This window comes from Rhinopithecus bieti, unplaced genomic scaffold, assembly GCF_001698545.2.
Source record: "Rhinopithecus bieti isolate Rb0 unplaced genomic scaffold, ASM169854v2 scaffold_33210, whole genome shotgun sequence".
NCBI lineage: Eukaryota > Metazoa > Chordata > Mammalia > Primates > Cercopithecidae > Rhinopithecus > Rhinopithecus bieti.
Genome location: NW_016814226.1, coordinates 593,433 through 608,301, shown reverse-complemented (window position 1 = coordinate 608,301; position 14,869 = coordinate 593,433). Strand labels below are relative to the sequence as shown.

The window sequence follows — 14,869 nt, the reverse complement described above, 5'->3', positions numbered from 1 at the left end:
GAGACCATACATGTCCATAGATGCCCACATTTCAGCACCGAGGGACTGGCTAGAACTGCCCACAGGACTACCTCAGGGAGCCTGGGAAATCAGACGGTGGCCTCCAGCCCCAGGGTTGGTGTCATTGGTGTGTCCCCAGCCCTGGCTGGAGAGGCACAGGCAGGAGGATTCCCAGCAAATGGACGACCCTGGTCCCAGGGTTTGGCTCCTCGGTCAGGTGCACACCGTGATCTTGGCAGGGTCCTGGGAGGATCTCAGAGGAGGGAGTTCAAAGGCTCCATGTTTTCTGAAAGCCAAGATGTCAATGTCAAACGAGAGGAGTGGCTGGAGAACAGAGGTCACAGCGGGCTTGGACAGCCCAGGGCTGCAAACCCTGGGCGGGCGGGGGTCACGTGGGCAGGTGGAGGCAGGGGCGGGAAAGTTGGGAGGTTTTGTCTAAATGGGGATGAGTGGGGCCTGGAAGATGTGCCTAAGCCCTCGTCTCAAGGGCTCCCTGCTGGGTGCCTTGCCCATTTGGTGTTGGGAGGTGGTTATCTTGCTAATCGGTCCCTCCAAGAGGAAGGGGGTCCTGGGCCTCAAGAATAAGGATGCAGGACTGCAGCTTGCCATTGGCAAGTGAAGAGTTAGGAGGATGGGAAAGTGACTATAGCTGAAGGAAACAGGGAAGGGCTGAGCTGCCGGTGGCTGGCAGTGAGAGAAGGCAGACGTGTATCTTCCCTTCCTCAGCGGAAGCCTGCATTTCCCCCAGGGACACCAGCCCCTCTTCCGAGCATCTCCAGAACAATCTGGGAGAACCCCCCACCTACTGCCTGTTTCCTCTCCTCCCTCCACAGTGCTCTGGGACAGGCAGGCCACAGCCAGGGCTGTTACCCGAGTGGGAACAATGGTGCCCTCGAGTGCCCGCCACCTGGCCAGCCCCGCCCAGCAGCTGGCCCTCCCTGCTGGGCACTCCAGGATGATGCCAGCCCATGACCCCATGCCCTCCCTCTGCTCCCACCCAAAAGCCCTCCCTTACATGGTCCCCCATGTGAGATGGGCAGGAGGGAGCCAGAACCAGTGTCCTGTGCGTCCCTATAGCTCACCCCATCGCCCTGCCCCCATGCACACGCACTCGAGCTCCAACTCTAGGTGATGCACCCAAATAGTCCACTCAATGACCCGAGACCCCACCCTTCCCTCAGCCCTCAGGCCCGATCCATTGTCTGGAATCACCGTGACCCATTCATTCATTCAGTGAGTGTTCCTGGACACTCACGCTGGGCCCTGGGGTGCGAGATAGCAACAGACACCCCCAAGTCTGTGTCCCAAGGCCCTCTCATGCCCCCAAAGGCAGGTCCCATGAAGAGGAAGTTACTGGCTCTGGAAAGAACACGGGAAAGGCTTTCTGGAAGGGCCGTTTTTCCCAGGATTGGGGTCAGCAGGTGAGAGTGGGGGCTGCGGCTGTACTAGGTGCGGTCGCTGGAGTCCAGGCTGCCAGGGCAGGAGCCAAGCAGGCTGGAGAGAGGAGGCAAGGCAGCCTGGCCGGGCTGGAAGGGAAGCACTGGGAGCCTCTGCAGAGGGAGGGCCCACATCCTAGCAGACCGGGAGCCTCAGAATGCTGGCCAGCAGGCAGGGACTCAGCCAGATTTGTGTGTGGAAGGTGGTGCTGGCTGCCTGGTGGAGGGCAGTAGGGTGGGAACCCAGGGAGGAGTGGAAGGGAAGAGAGGCGCAGAAGCTGCACCCCAGGGGCCATGAGCCCAGCAGCCCCTTCACTATACCCTGAGGTAGTGTGAGGAGGGGGCTTGCCTCCATCCTGACCCTCAGGCAGCCAGCTACACCAGCCTGGGCCTCAGGCAAACATGCCTCCCTCTGCCTGTCTGGTTGCTATGACAGCCCCTTAGCAGACAGGCCCAGATGGGGCAGGGGATGGGGCTGGGGGTTCTGGAGGGCCTGAGGCTCCACTGAAGAGGCAGGAGTGGTGAGAATGGTCATGTGCTGCCCCTGTCTGCTTAGCAGCCTTAGCTCATTTCAGTTTGCTAAGGATGCTGGGAGAGGGGATGCGAGGAGAGGCACCATTTAGCAGCCCAGTTTGCAGATGGGACTCTAAGGCTCAGAGAGGAGCCTTTCCCTGCCTAACATCACACAGCCAACTGAGGCAGAGCCAAGATGGGCCTCTGTTCTTCTACCTGGGCCTTGTATCTAGAAATTCCCCATCCGCCTCGAATCCCGGGGTTGGAGGGGAAGGAATGATCGAGATTCCTAAACCTCTGCCCTGGAGCAGCACCGCCGGGCTTCATATCTCTTTCTGTGGTGGCTACAGGGCCAGCGTGATGTGCTGCAGGAGGCCCGTCTTTGGGTTTGGACGGTGCTGGCTGAGACACGGCTCCTGCGTGCAGTGCTGTGGCCTCCTCTGTGAAATGGGAGCCCTGCTGTCTGGGTTGTTTTGAAGGTCACGTGAGATGATACCAGGAAGTACATGCTATGTCCCTCCCCGAGGCTCCCGGAGAGCCACGTGGGCATCTCGACCCCGCACGCCTCTAATATTCCTGACCCGAGATTTGGCCTCTAATATCCTGGTTTTGTCATCGTTGGGGGACATTCCCTGGGAACACGGCTTTAGGACTTTGGGCAGGTCTCAAGTCCAGCCTGTTTGGTTTGAGGAAAGAAAAGTGAGAACGACACGGGCCAGCCTGAGGCCGGAATAGCAGTGCCAGGAACAAGTTGCCTCTGCGGGGCTCAGTGCCATCTGTAAAGTGGGGGCAGGCTTACCTTCCGCACAAGGCGGTGCCAGTGACACTGGACGGGCCCTCAGGCACCTGACCCAGCAACTACGCCCAGGATGGGCTCTGCAGGTGCTGGAATCTGCGTCTGGCAGGTCTGCTGAGATGTGGCCGGTGACCAACAGGCGTTGCTCTTCCCGTTGTCCTCTCTGGAAGGGCCTCGTCCACTGCCTCCTGTTTGCTTCTCCAAGTCAGGGTGAGGCCACCGTCCCGAAAGCCAGCACTGATTATTATTATTATTATTATTTTTTGAGATGGAGTTTCACTCTTGTTGCCCAGGCTGGAGTGCAATGGCACGATCTCGGCTCACTGCAACCTCTGCCTCCTGGGTTCAAGCGATTCTCCTGCCTCAGCTTCCAGGTAGCTGGGACTACAGGCATGTGCCACCACACACGGCTAATTTTGTATTTTTAGTAGAGACAGGGTTTCTGCATGTTGGCCAGGCTGCTCTCGAACTCCCGACCTCAGGCGATCCGCCTGCCTCGGCCTCCTAGAGTGCTGGGATTACAGGCATGAGCCACCGTGCCTGGCCAGCACTGATTATTTTTTTAAGCCACCCTGTAGTGTAGAAGTAAAACCTCTTATTTTTGTTACTCATTGCTGGAGAGAGTCTGGAGGGGTGGCCAGCATGGGGAACTGGAGAGAGTCTGGAGGGGTGGCCAGCATGGGGAACTGGAGGTCAGGACCCAAGAGGAATTTGGGAGTAGCTAAGACTGTGTCTCTTGGAGAAGAGGCCCCTTGGGGACAGGGACCTCTGATGAAACAGAATGCCAGGCTGGCCCAGGGCCTAAGGACAAAGCCCAGATGGGCCCGGCAAGGGAGCAGGAGCATGGGGGCTCACAGGAGTCAGGGCTGTGCTCAGGGTGAGGAAGACATCTGTGAGGCATCGGCCAGCAGGCCATGCTGGGAGGGAGAAAGCTCCCTGTCCCTGGAGGTATGCAAGCAGAGACTGACTGGCAGAGTTGCTCAGGATGTCGTCATTTATTACACGGGATTGGGCCAGGCAACCTTCGGAGCATGCTACACCTCATTCACTGCTAAGCGAAGAAGCAGCTCAAACAGGCGAGGAGTCAGGCTGGGAAAGTGGGGAGCGTCAGGCCCACTGCATAGCCCAGCTCCCCACTTACCTTCTGAAGGCTCTTGAACCAGGTGCTTTCCCTCTCTAAGCCTCAGTGTACTCCTCCAACAGAGGCAAAATGCCTACTTTTGAAAAAAGTTTCTTGAGCGCTGGCCAAGCACCGGCACTGTGGAAATGTTTTCTAGTCCTCGTGACGTCCTTCAAAGTGGGTGCACTTCCTGTCTTCACTCTGCAGACAGGAGGCCAAGGCTCAGGAGTCCAGGAGCTTGCTGAGGTCACCAGAAGTGGTGCTTGCCTGCTCCAGCCTCCCTGCTGGCCAGGCGGCCTCCCAGAACCTGCAGATGGGAGAGTCGCCGTCCCTGCTTTCTTGCCGGGCACAGCAGCCATCATTTCCTCTCTACTCGATGTCACACATCCCAGGCTTGCCAAGTCTCAGGGGAAGTGGTGAAGCTTGGGGAACTGGCCCTTTGCAGTACAACCCAGCCCCTGCCCTGACCCCTGTGAGACAGGGTCTCCACACCTCTGCCCAGATGGGGAGCCAGCAGCCAGCCTGGGAAGTGTGCACCAGGCAAGTCAGAGCAGTATCATCCCCGCCCCTAGTCTGTCGTCCCTCCGCTGGTCACGCAAGCTGATTCTCCTGGCTCTCACTCCTCCATCCCCCTTGGCTCCCACAGACATCAACGAGTGCCTGGTCAACAACGGAGGCTGCGACCACTTCTGCCGCAACACCGTGGGCAGCTTCGAGTGCGGCTGCCGGAAGGGCTACAAGCTGCTCACCGATGAGCGCACCTGCCAGGGTGAGCTTCTGCCATACCCCAGGTGGCCCTCGGGCCCAGCGAGGTCGTGCCTCTTCCCCTCCTGGGCTGACATGGGCTCCTAGGAGGGGAGGGGAGTGCGGATGGGGCTGGGCCCGAGGGAAGGGAGTCCTTTATGACTCTAGGGGACATCCAGTCCAATCTGTTCCTTTTATTGATGGGAAACTGAGGCCCAGGAGGGCTTCAGCACATGTCCCAGGTGGCAGAGGGAGCCGGTGGCCGAGCTCATCAGCTCACCCAGCGCCTCCCTCCCCATATGGCCCACGGGCCTCCCAGCATCGAACTCCTCTGGCTTCGGAGGTGGGATGCTGCCATCTGTTGGAAAGCATTGCACATTGCAGGCAGGCATTCTCAAACAATCCTCACCTGCTGGGAACAAGGATAATGAGAAGGAGGAGTCTGGACAGAAGCCAAGAATCCCGGCCCAGGAGGAGTCTAGTGGGATCCAGGATGCAGCGGGAGCCCAGAGGCTGGCAGTGCAGAGCGGGGTCAGGGAAGGCTACAGGGGAGGGTCCGTTGGTGAAATGCTTGAGGGGTGAGTAGGGATTTCCCAGGAGGAGCCAGGGAGGTAAACCCACACAGGAGATGGCACTGCCGGCCTGAGGAGGTTTAGGGGACCACAAGGAACTTGGTGGGGCCGGATGAGGCCATGAGGAAGGAGACAGGTGCCCTGCAGACCCCACACTGGGAGAAAGTGCAGGGGGTGGGGCACCCCATGTGGCAGGGCAGGGGCTCTCTTTCCCTGACGATTATCCAGCTGTGGTCTGGTTATTTTGTGCCTGTGGGGTACCAGCAGTTGCGGGCAGCATGTGGCCTTGTCTGGGTACTGGGCTGTGCTTCTGCCTGTCAGTGCAGCTCAGGGGCTGGCACAGGGCAGGGTGAGGCCCTGAGAAGTGAGGGCTGTGCTCCCGCAAAGTCCCTGAGGAATGTAAAAGCAGGAGGCTGGCTGGAGTGGCGCCAGGGCCGGCCGTCCTCAGAATCACATGTGCCCCGGGCCAGCCACTCCCTTCGCCAGGCTCAGCCTCTTCGTCCCTGGACGGACATCCTGGCCCTGTCCTCCTCAGGGCCTGAGGTCTGGTCAGGAGCACAGCGTCTGTCCAGGCCCTATCAGGGTTCCTCTGACTTCGACTTTGTTTCTCTATTGGCCTTGCCAAGTTCTGCAGTGGGCTGAAGAGAGCCCTTGACCTTGCATCCCAGTTGCCCCCTGAAAGAGGCAGGCGGCTGTCGAGGAGGAGGTGAGATCGCTTGTGAGGCCCTGTCCTCACCCGCCCCACCCTCACCTGTTTCTTTTTCCACGCCCTTCCAAGCTCATCTCTCTGAGGCCTTGGGGCTCTGGGCTCCACAGGTCTAGCAGGGAAGGGTCCATGCTCCTTTGCTTGGCACTCAGGGGACCCCAGACACCCCCGCAGTCCCCCTCGGGCTCCACACAAGTGGACCTGCCAGGGTGGCTCCTAGGAGGCTCCTAGGAGGGGAGGGGAGTTCAGATGGGGCTAGGCCCAAGGGAACAGGTGCATCTCCTGGGCACCGCATGCTCCTACCTCCTAGCAGCTGCCTGAATCACCCTTCCTCCACACTCATTCCCTCATTCCAGCCTGGTCCTATCCTTCAGATTTTATCCCGGGTGCCACAAGCACCAGGAGGTCCCAGATCCTCCCTGGGAGAGAGCACACTCGCCTTTGAGCACCCATGCACAATTTCTTCCTTGTGTTAGTGTTTTTATAAATATGCATATATTACAAATATTTGTGAAATTATATGAGCTAATGTTTTCAAAGAATGAACTCTTTTTTTTTTTTTTTTTTTGAGACGGAGTCTCGCTCTTTCGCCCGGGCTAGAGTGCAGTGGCCGGATTTCAGCTCACTGCAAGCTCCGCCTCCCAGGTTTATGCCATTCTCCTGCCTCAGCCTCCGGAGTAGCTGGGACTACAGGCGCCCGCCACCTCGCCTGGCTAGTTTTTTTGTATTTTAGTAGAGACGGGATTTCACCATGTTAGCCAGGATGGTCTCGATCTCCTGACCTCATGATCCGCCCATCTCGGCCTCCCAAAGTGCTGGGATTATAGGCTTGAGCCACCGCGCCCGGCCAAGAATGAACTCTTAACTGTTATGCCCAAGGAGGGGCAGGTTGGTGACTGTTTTGCCTTCAGGGGTCCACATCAACTGTCCTATAACAGCCATTTTCTTCAGAATTTATGGCCAGGACAGACTTGTCTCCAGTGAACATGGTGGCTCATTTTTTCCTTTCCAGGAACAAACACCCCATGACCTTCCCTCTTTCCCTTTTTACCTTGGCTGCCAGGAAGCTCATCATCACCTTTCGTATTCTATCAGAGCTGCCTTTTTAATCTTTATGGGTGGTATATTTCCTCTTCTCTTTTTATTTGTATGGTTTTCCTTATTATCTCAAGAAACATCGTGGGGTGATGGAGAAAGATGCTTTGGTCAGCATCCAAGAGGCCTAGGTTTATGTCCCAAGTCAGCTGCCTCCGCAGGGCCCTGGGGCCAGCCGCAGTCTGTTTCCTGCAGACGTGGGTTCAATGCCTCTCTACCACTCCTAATCAAAGTTGACTGTGAGATTGTAAAATGGCAGAGATTCATAATAATCCCCTCCATTCACAATGTTTCTGCCCTGCTCATCTCCAGAAAAGATGTGAGGTGGCTCCCAACCCAGAAACAGAAGGCTAATGGAAACAATGGAAAGTCGAGCAGCAAGAAGGAGTCTCCCATTTGCGCCTCGGCCCAGGGACTGTGTCCACAGATGTGCCTTGAGTGACTGAGAGTGACAGGCCGTGTCTACCTACCACTCCCTCAAACTCCTCCCCCAACTTTGTCTCCCTGTGGCCATGCAGACATCGACGAGTGCTCCTTCGAGCGGACCTGTGACCACATCTGCATCAACTCCCCGGGCAGCTTCCAGTGCCTGTGTCACCGCGGCTACATCCTCTATGGGACAACTCACTGCGGAGGTCTGCAGCCTGCCCGCCAGGGCCACCTTCCCCCCGAGGCACGCGCCTGGCCACACGGCCATCTACACTGCACCCCGCATCCCAACCCTGCCCTCAACCCTGGGGGGCCCGAGGCCTCAGCAAGGACAGGGACTGCTGGGCAGAGGGGCTCAGCCAAGGGCAAGTGGGGCAGGGCTGGGGAGACAAGGCGTAGCAGGAAATGGTTAGAGGTGGGTAGCAGGTCTCTGTCAGTGCCAGGGCTTGGCCAGATGGGCATGGGGCTGGAAACCACATTTACTAGAGAACCCAGGCCAGGAGTGGAGGCAGCCAAGACATGGACATTCCAGACAGCTCGTTCCAGGGAGGCTCACAGCAGAGAGGGGCAGGGTAGAGGCGCAGTTCGGGATCCTCAAGGGGAAGTGTTTGGCTGGGGGGTAGGGGAGGCACTCCAGAGGCTTCCGTGTGAGAAAGCAGTGGACAGAAGGACCAAGAAGCAGCCACAGGGCTGGGCCCCACAGGAGGAGGGAGCTCAGAGGAAGATGCAGATAGGGGGCGCTACCCCACCATGCAGGCTTCGTGAGCCCACAGGGGAGTTGGGGGTGTATTCCCAGTCAGAGGAGAAGCCTGTGGAAGGTTTAAGCAGGGGTGCAATATGGTCAAGTTCATGGAACTGGATGCCCCAGTGGCCACATGGAAAGGAGAGCGGAATCCAGGGTACCACTGGGAAGACAGCTGCAGGCATGGGAGCACGCGCTGCTGGAGCTAGAGCAGGGTGGGCAGGGACGGAACAAAGAGGAAGGTTCTAGATGTATTTAGGAGCCAGAGCCAGGCTGCTGGGACTTGGTGTTATATGGGCGTGGTGGGTGAAGATTGGGAAGCCAAGGACGGTCCCCCTGTCTCTTCCTTTTCTGTGACCTGGGAGTAGCCACACTCACGATGCCAGGCCACTTGAAGATCAGAGAGGGTCAGGCAACAATGTGATCAGGACACAGCTGGTGCTTGGGCTTCTGGAGGTGGGCTACAGATTCTTCTGGAAAGACTCTCGAAAACCTGGGCACCCCTTCCCTGGGCCTGCCGAGTGCAGGCAGCTCAAGAACTAGCAGAATATGGAGCCCAGCCCCTTCCCCCAGCTCCAGCAGATGCTTTTGGTCAGAGGAGGTGAGCTCTTTCACCCTGGTGTCTGTTGTACCGCAGGGGACCTGGGGCTAGAATAGGGCTTGTCCAGAGTCCCACGGTAAAATCAGTTTCACAGTCCCTGGAGCAGTGCATATTCCCTGCGCCACAAAACCTGGTTGGGTTGGAACTTTAATCGCGTGCCACCTCCTCTGCCCCCGAGCCTGGGGTGCAGCTGCCTGAGTTCAGAAAACAACTGAGATTCCTAGGGAAAGCGACGTTGGGGTCTGTGAGGAGCCTTATAAACCCCCGCATGTGTGTGTGCGTGTGGCGTGTGCACTGCTCCTCTGCATTCCGTGACGCTGTCTGACTCTGTGGGGTCAGGAGATTCTCGGCCCTCTTGCCCCGGGTAGTCCCCTCCCCTGCCAGCCGCCAGCCGCCAGCCTCCCCTCTGCCCTAACGCCCGCTGTGCTTCCAGATGTGGATGAGTGCAGCATGAACAACGGGAGCTGTGACCAGGGCTGCGTCAACACGAAGGGCAGCTACGAGTGTGTCTGTCCCCCAGGGAGGCGGCTCCACTGGAACCGGAAGGACTGCATGGGTAGGTGGCCACCCTGTGCTGGCTCCTCCCCTGTACCCGGGCTTAGATGGGAGGGGCAGTGGCTTTTCTGAGGTAGGGCTGAGCAGCGCAGCCCCTCCCTTTCCTCTAGGCCTTGCATTCCCGGGCAGAGGTTACTCTGCTGCTGGGGTATGGCTGATGGGAATGAGGACTTGCAGAGAAGGAGGGGGTCCCAGGCAGAGCATGCCGGTGTCAGCCAGAGGCACAGCAACAGGGACCTGCGGTGGGGAGGAGGGCACAGAGGAGATCTGGGGGTCCGTGTGCAGCCCCAGCCGTGGGACACAGGGGCCCTGCTGATGTCTCCGCAGGGCTAGAAGCTTAGAGGGAGTGGGTGGGTGTGGAGGCCTCTCCTCTGGCAGCTTCCCCTTGTCCTGCTGAGGAAGCTGAGGGGGAGGAAGAGGGTCACTCGGGGTGCAGCAGCCTCAGTGGGGCACAGTTGCAGGGGATGTGGCAGTGCCACCCGGAAAGCCCATGGTCCCTGCACCCTCTGCGGACGTGCTCGCAGCACTGGGTGCCCCTAGGCTGAGTTCTGGAGGGGCCCCTGCGTTCCCTGTACACAGGCCCTGTCTGGGTGCTGGGGCTGTGGGCCTGCCTTCCTGGAACCTCACACCAGGTCCTTGCCCGGCCACGCTCTTAACATCCCCAGGGCAGCCTAAGTGAGCCTTTTAAATTTAAGTTACAACATCCCTCTGGGCTCTGAACTGCCCACCACCCCACCTCCCCGCCACCGCAACACACCCTCTACCCCTTCCACCACCACCACCCAACCCCGTAACTCCTTTGACTCTGAATCAAAGCCACAGTGCTTGGAATGGCCTGAAGGCCAGCTGATGGGATTGCCCGCTGCTGTCTCCCTCGCTTGCTTCAGGCCAGCCTCACTGACTTCACAGGGCCTCCACCAGCCCTCGGCCCAAGGCTATGCACTTCTCTTGGCCTGAGGGGCTGTCTCCCAGCACTCCTCACCCCTCCCTTGCTGTGACGGTCTGTGGGTGAGGCCTGCCCCGTCACCCACCCAGAGCCGCAGCCTGGGCCAGTTCCGCACCCATCTGGGCCCCCTTTGCTTCCAGCTTTCTTTCGTTCCCATCACACTCCCAGCCACCAGAAGTGATGTGCACTTTACAGGTTCGTGTTGGTTTATGTCTGTCTGTCTGTCCGTCTCTCTGTCCTCACTAGAATGGAAGCTTTACACAGTTAAACAGGTCTTCTTGACCTGTCCCATTCACTGCTGGAGCCCCAGCTCCTGGAACAGACCCTGACAATCATAGACACGAGTCAGTATTTGTCGGATGAATGAACGCGCTGGCGAATACAGACCATCATTTAATATCTGAAATCAGAAGGCTGAGTTTCTCATGTACTTACGGAAGGAACTGCTGTGCGGTTCAGGCAAAGTCTCACTGAACAAAGTCAAGTGCTGCTCTTCTGTTGAGTTTCGGGAAAGAGCTTGTTTGGGGTTGTGCTGGTTGGTGGCAGACGCAGCATTAGGGGATATCCGTCTTAGGAGCATAGGAAGGATATGGTACCTTCAGACTCTTTGCAGGAAAGCGTTGTTCATTGAGGATGTTACGGGGTCATTGCTCCGTGGTGAGCAGGTTTACGCAAACCTGCCTCCAAGGGCCGAGGAAACTGAGTGGCGGAAGAAAGAGGCTGACACATTTAGTTTCTCAGAAGGAAATGTTTGGCCGGGCGCAGTCACTCACGCCTGTAATCCCAGCACTTCGAGAGGCTGAGGTGGGCACATTACCAGATCACCTAATTTTTGTCTTTTTAGTAGAGAGGAGGTTTCACCATGTTGGTCAGGCTGGTCTCGAACTCCTGACCTTGTGATCCACCCGCCTCAGCTTCCCAAAGTGCTGGGATTGCAGGTGTGAACCACCGCACTCGGCCGCTTCTACTGCTCTTTACCGTCTGCTGCTTTTGAACTTTTTCTTCCATCCAAGATCCTAACAGTTAGGTGAACTCATTGTGATACAGATCTGATCACCCAGGACAATAGCTATCCAGCGATATCCTGAATTCTTAAGCAAATGTTCGTCTGTCTCCTGGAGTTTAGGAAAATTTCCTTCAGCATTCGGCATAGCTCTAGCCTGGCTTTACATCTAGCATTAGAGATCTGATTTCTGGCTCAGCAACTTTAATGGAATATTGTGCAATAGGATTTTTCCTTTCCTGGGATAAACCCTGAGGGAGGAGGTGCTTGTGTAGGAGGTGAGGGGCAGGAGCAGAGAGGGTAGGATGCGATGAGTGGCTGGTGAAGATGGAGCTGGGCGGAGAGAGCGGCAAGTGGATTTCAGAAGGTTTGGGCGGGAGGAAACTGAGGCCAAGATATACCAGTGGCAGAAGGTATTAAATGATGGCATTTTGTCTCCTAACATTTTAGAGCTCCTCTTAAATATATTAATGTATTAGTTTTGATGTGTCAGAAGTTCCCACAATGACCAATGTTATTCTAAGTTGGTGGTGGTTGTCGCTGTTTGGGTTTTGTGGTGAGTAGGGGGCAGTATGCCATTTACCAAGAGAAACACAAGTTAGGATAATAGTCTAAATTCATAAGGCTGCAGGAGTTCAGCCAGGGAAGTTGCAGCCTTGGCATAACCAGCCCATGATCATCACTTTCATCAGTCAAAAGTGTGCGTTTAGAATGACGTTCCCGGTTCCCCCTAACATACACAGGCTGGAAAGGGCCGTGCAGTCAGTGATCTGACAGCTGTGACCCCAGAATATGGAGAAAACAAAGGCGCCTCCTTTCATGTGTTGGCAGAACAAGAGTGCCCTTAGGAAGATTTTAGAAGAGACCCAAGGAAAACTCTGCCTAGTCGCCTACGGGAATTGGCCCCTAGTATCATAGACCTCTGTCTGTTGATCCTGGGAGCCAGCTTGGATTGAGTTGGAAGTATACAGGGTCTGTGTTGCCATCTGCTCCCCAAGGAGCACCCTGTTGTCTATCCAGCAGATACAAGACAAGTCAGAGCACAACAAAACTCATGAGATAAACCTTTATCTAATAGTCAAGCAAAAGCAAAGTGCCCAGCAGCAGAACACACAGGTAAATGTGCGTCTCTGAACACAAGGTATTGCTCTGCAGCCAGAGGCCCACTTGCTAACAAAGCAGTCAGCGCAAGAGAGCAGCAAAGCAAGTGAGAGCTCAGAGTGTTGCCGCACTGTGCCCTCCCAGAAAGCAATCAGCAGGACAGACAAAATGTGGGCCCCAGGGGCTTGACCAAGGACACCTGTGGCCCACGACTCCCAAAGGACACTGGGAAGCAAGGGTTTCTAAAACAATCTTGGAGGAACCTCCAGAATTACCCAAGGATGAGATCAGCCACCGCTCAGTATCTGAAACCAGAAAGCTGAGCTGTCACTTAAGAAAGGGGGAACTGGCCAGGCGCGGTGGCTCGAGCCTGTAATCCCAGTACTTTGGGAGGCCAAGACGGGCGGATCACGAGATCAGGAGATCGAGACCATCCTGGCTAACACGGTGAAACCCCGTCTCTACTAAAAAAATACAAAAAAACTAGCCGGGCGAGGTGGCGGGTGCCTGTAGTCCCAGCTACTCGGGAGGCTGAGGCAGGAGAACAGTGTGAACCCGGGAGGCGGAGCTTGCAGTGAGCTGAGATCCAGCCACTGCACTCCAGCCCGGGAGACAGAGCGAGACTCCGTCTCAAAAAAAAAAAAAAGAAAAAAGAAAGAAAGGGGGAACTGTGTTGGTCAGGCAGGCTCAGGGAGCAAGGCAAACTGTCGGTCTTCCCTGGGGATTTGGAGCAAGCTTATTCCAGGCAGGTTGGGATCAGGGTGATGGGAGTCTAAAAGCATGCCCTGTGTGGGTTACAGAAGGGAGGTGACTTGCCTGAGCCTGGAAGCCTGGTTACCCTGGAGTGACCCCACACTGATGACTGAGCAGAGTGTGAGGCTGTCACTCATGAGCTGGCTTTCAGAGGTGCGCCACGTAAGCCGGCTGTTACCGACCCAGTAGCTGTCTGTAAAATCAGTTCTGGTATTTACCATGGCTGTAGAACCGTCAGTCTTTTCCTCAGAGTCCAGGGGAATTTTTCATCCTCTAAAGATAAGTCAGCATGTGAGAAGTTCTGGAGGCTGTTTCGGACATCTCCAGACACCTGATGGCTGTATCAGGGGCTGCCCCAAAGAGGTGCTTCTGAACAGTCCCTCCCATGGCCCCTCCCAGGAAGCCCATGTTCATTTACCGCCGGGGGAACAGACGCCTGCCCTGGAGAACTCCGCCCTGCCCTCAGGGAGTTCCTGGTCTGGGGATGGGGACAGGAACCTTCTCACCGCCAGGACTGGAGCCTGAGCGGGAGGAGGGACTGAGCCAGCTGTCTGGGCCCAGCATCCCCACACGACCAAGGGACCTGTGATCTCCAGGCACCTTCCCACCAAGCCAGCCCAGCCATGGAAGAGGGCAGTGGGGGGAGTCCCCATTAGGCCATGCCCAGGACCCTCCCGGCTCCAGGAAGCCTCCGCCCTGGCCTCTCTCAGCCCTCTCTATCTCCCTTCACAGAGACAGGCAAGTGTATTTCTCGCGCCAAGACCTCCCCCCGGGCCCAGCTGTCCTGCAGCAAGGTGGGCGGTGTGGAGAGCTGCTTTCTTTCCTGCCCGGCCCACACGCTCTTTGTGCCAGGTAACCCGGCTGTCCCTGAGATGGGGTGCTGTGGCAGGGGCTTCTTCTTCCCTGGGGTCCCACCATTGCTCCCAGCTGTCCTCCAGGAAAGAGCTCAAACTAGGAATGAGAGTCTCTGATAACTGAGTGACCCTAAGGCAGCTGTCTGGTTTTCTGTGGGCCTCACTGTCCTCAGTAAACCCAGTGGGCTCCTTCCTCCTGGCCACTTACCTGTGGTTGTGTAGCAGAAACTGGCGGAAGAATCTGTCCTGATCTTCGTCTCACTCCACAATCCCTCAGAGGCCCCAAGAATCTGAGGGCCGTGGGAGGGAGGCGCACCCAGGCCCACCTCACCCACTGGCTTCTCTGCAGACTCGGAAAATAGCTACGTCCTGAGCTGCGGAGTTCCAGGGCCGCAGGGCAAGGCGCTGCAGAAACGCAACGGCACCAGCTCTGGCCTCGGGCCCAGCTGCTCAGGTAACCCCTCGGCCTGTCCATGCTGCATGCCACTGGGTGACCTTGACTTTGCATCCAGCATCATGCTGGCAGGGGAGGAAGGGGTACCGCCCAGGGAAGACCTTCCTGCTCTCGGCCCTGCCCCGTGTGGCCTGGGGCACTGGTGATGAGCCAGGCCCAGGACCTAGAAGCCAGCGTGCTGCAGGCCGAGTTCCAGCCCAGGGTCAGGGGACCAGGGGAGGGCCCTTCCGGCTCTGAGGTCACAGCCAGAGTGGTTCAGGGACCCTAGCGTGCTGTGAGTGCACAGATCTCAGACTGTCTGGGTGGAGTAAGCCACATCTGCTGTGGCTATTAGATTCTCCCGAGTCAGAGCTGGCCTGGCCGTGCAGAGCGTGCCAAGAAGCGCCGAGGTGCAGCACGGTCCCAGCCATTCGGGAGCAACCCGCCGGGCTTGGTCAGCATGGCACAGC

At 57.3% G+C, this 14,869-nt stretch overlaps 1 protein-coding gene across 1 annotated transcript in view; it reads left to right on the top strand.

Annotated features, from left to right (window-relative positions):
- Positions 1–14,869, top strand: part of SCUBE1 (signal peptide, CUB domain and EGF like domain containing 1) — a 150,230-nt gene that overhangs the window by 114,609 nt on the left and 20,752 nt on the right. Inside the window, exons 7-11 of the mRNA XM_017850047.1 lie at positions 4,512–4,634; positions 7,501–7,617; positions 9,188–9,310; positions 13,845–13,964; positions 14,316–14,420. Coding sequence (XP_017705536.1) covers positions 4,512–4,634; positions 7,501–7,617; positions 9,188–9,310; positions 13,845–13,964; positions 14,316–14,420 — 588 coding nt within the window. The remainder of the gene's footprint in view (positions 1–4,511; positions 4,635–7,500; positions 7,618–9,187; positions 9,311–13,844; positions 13,965–14,315; positions 14,421–14,869) is intronic.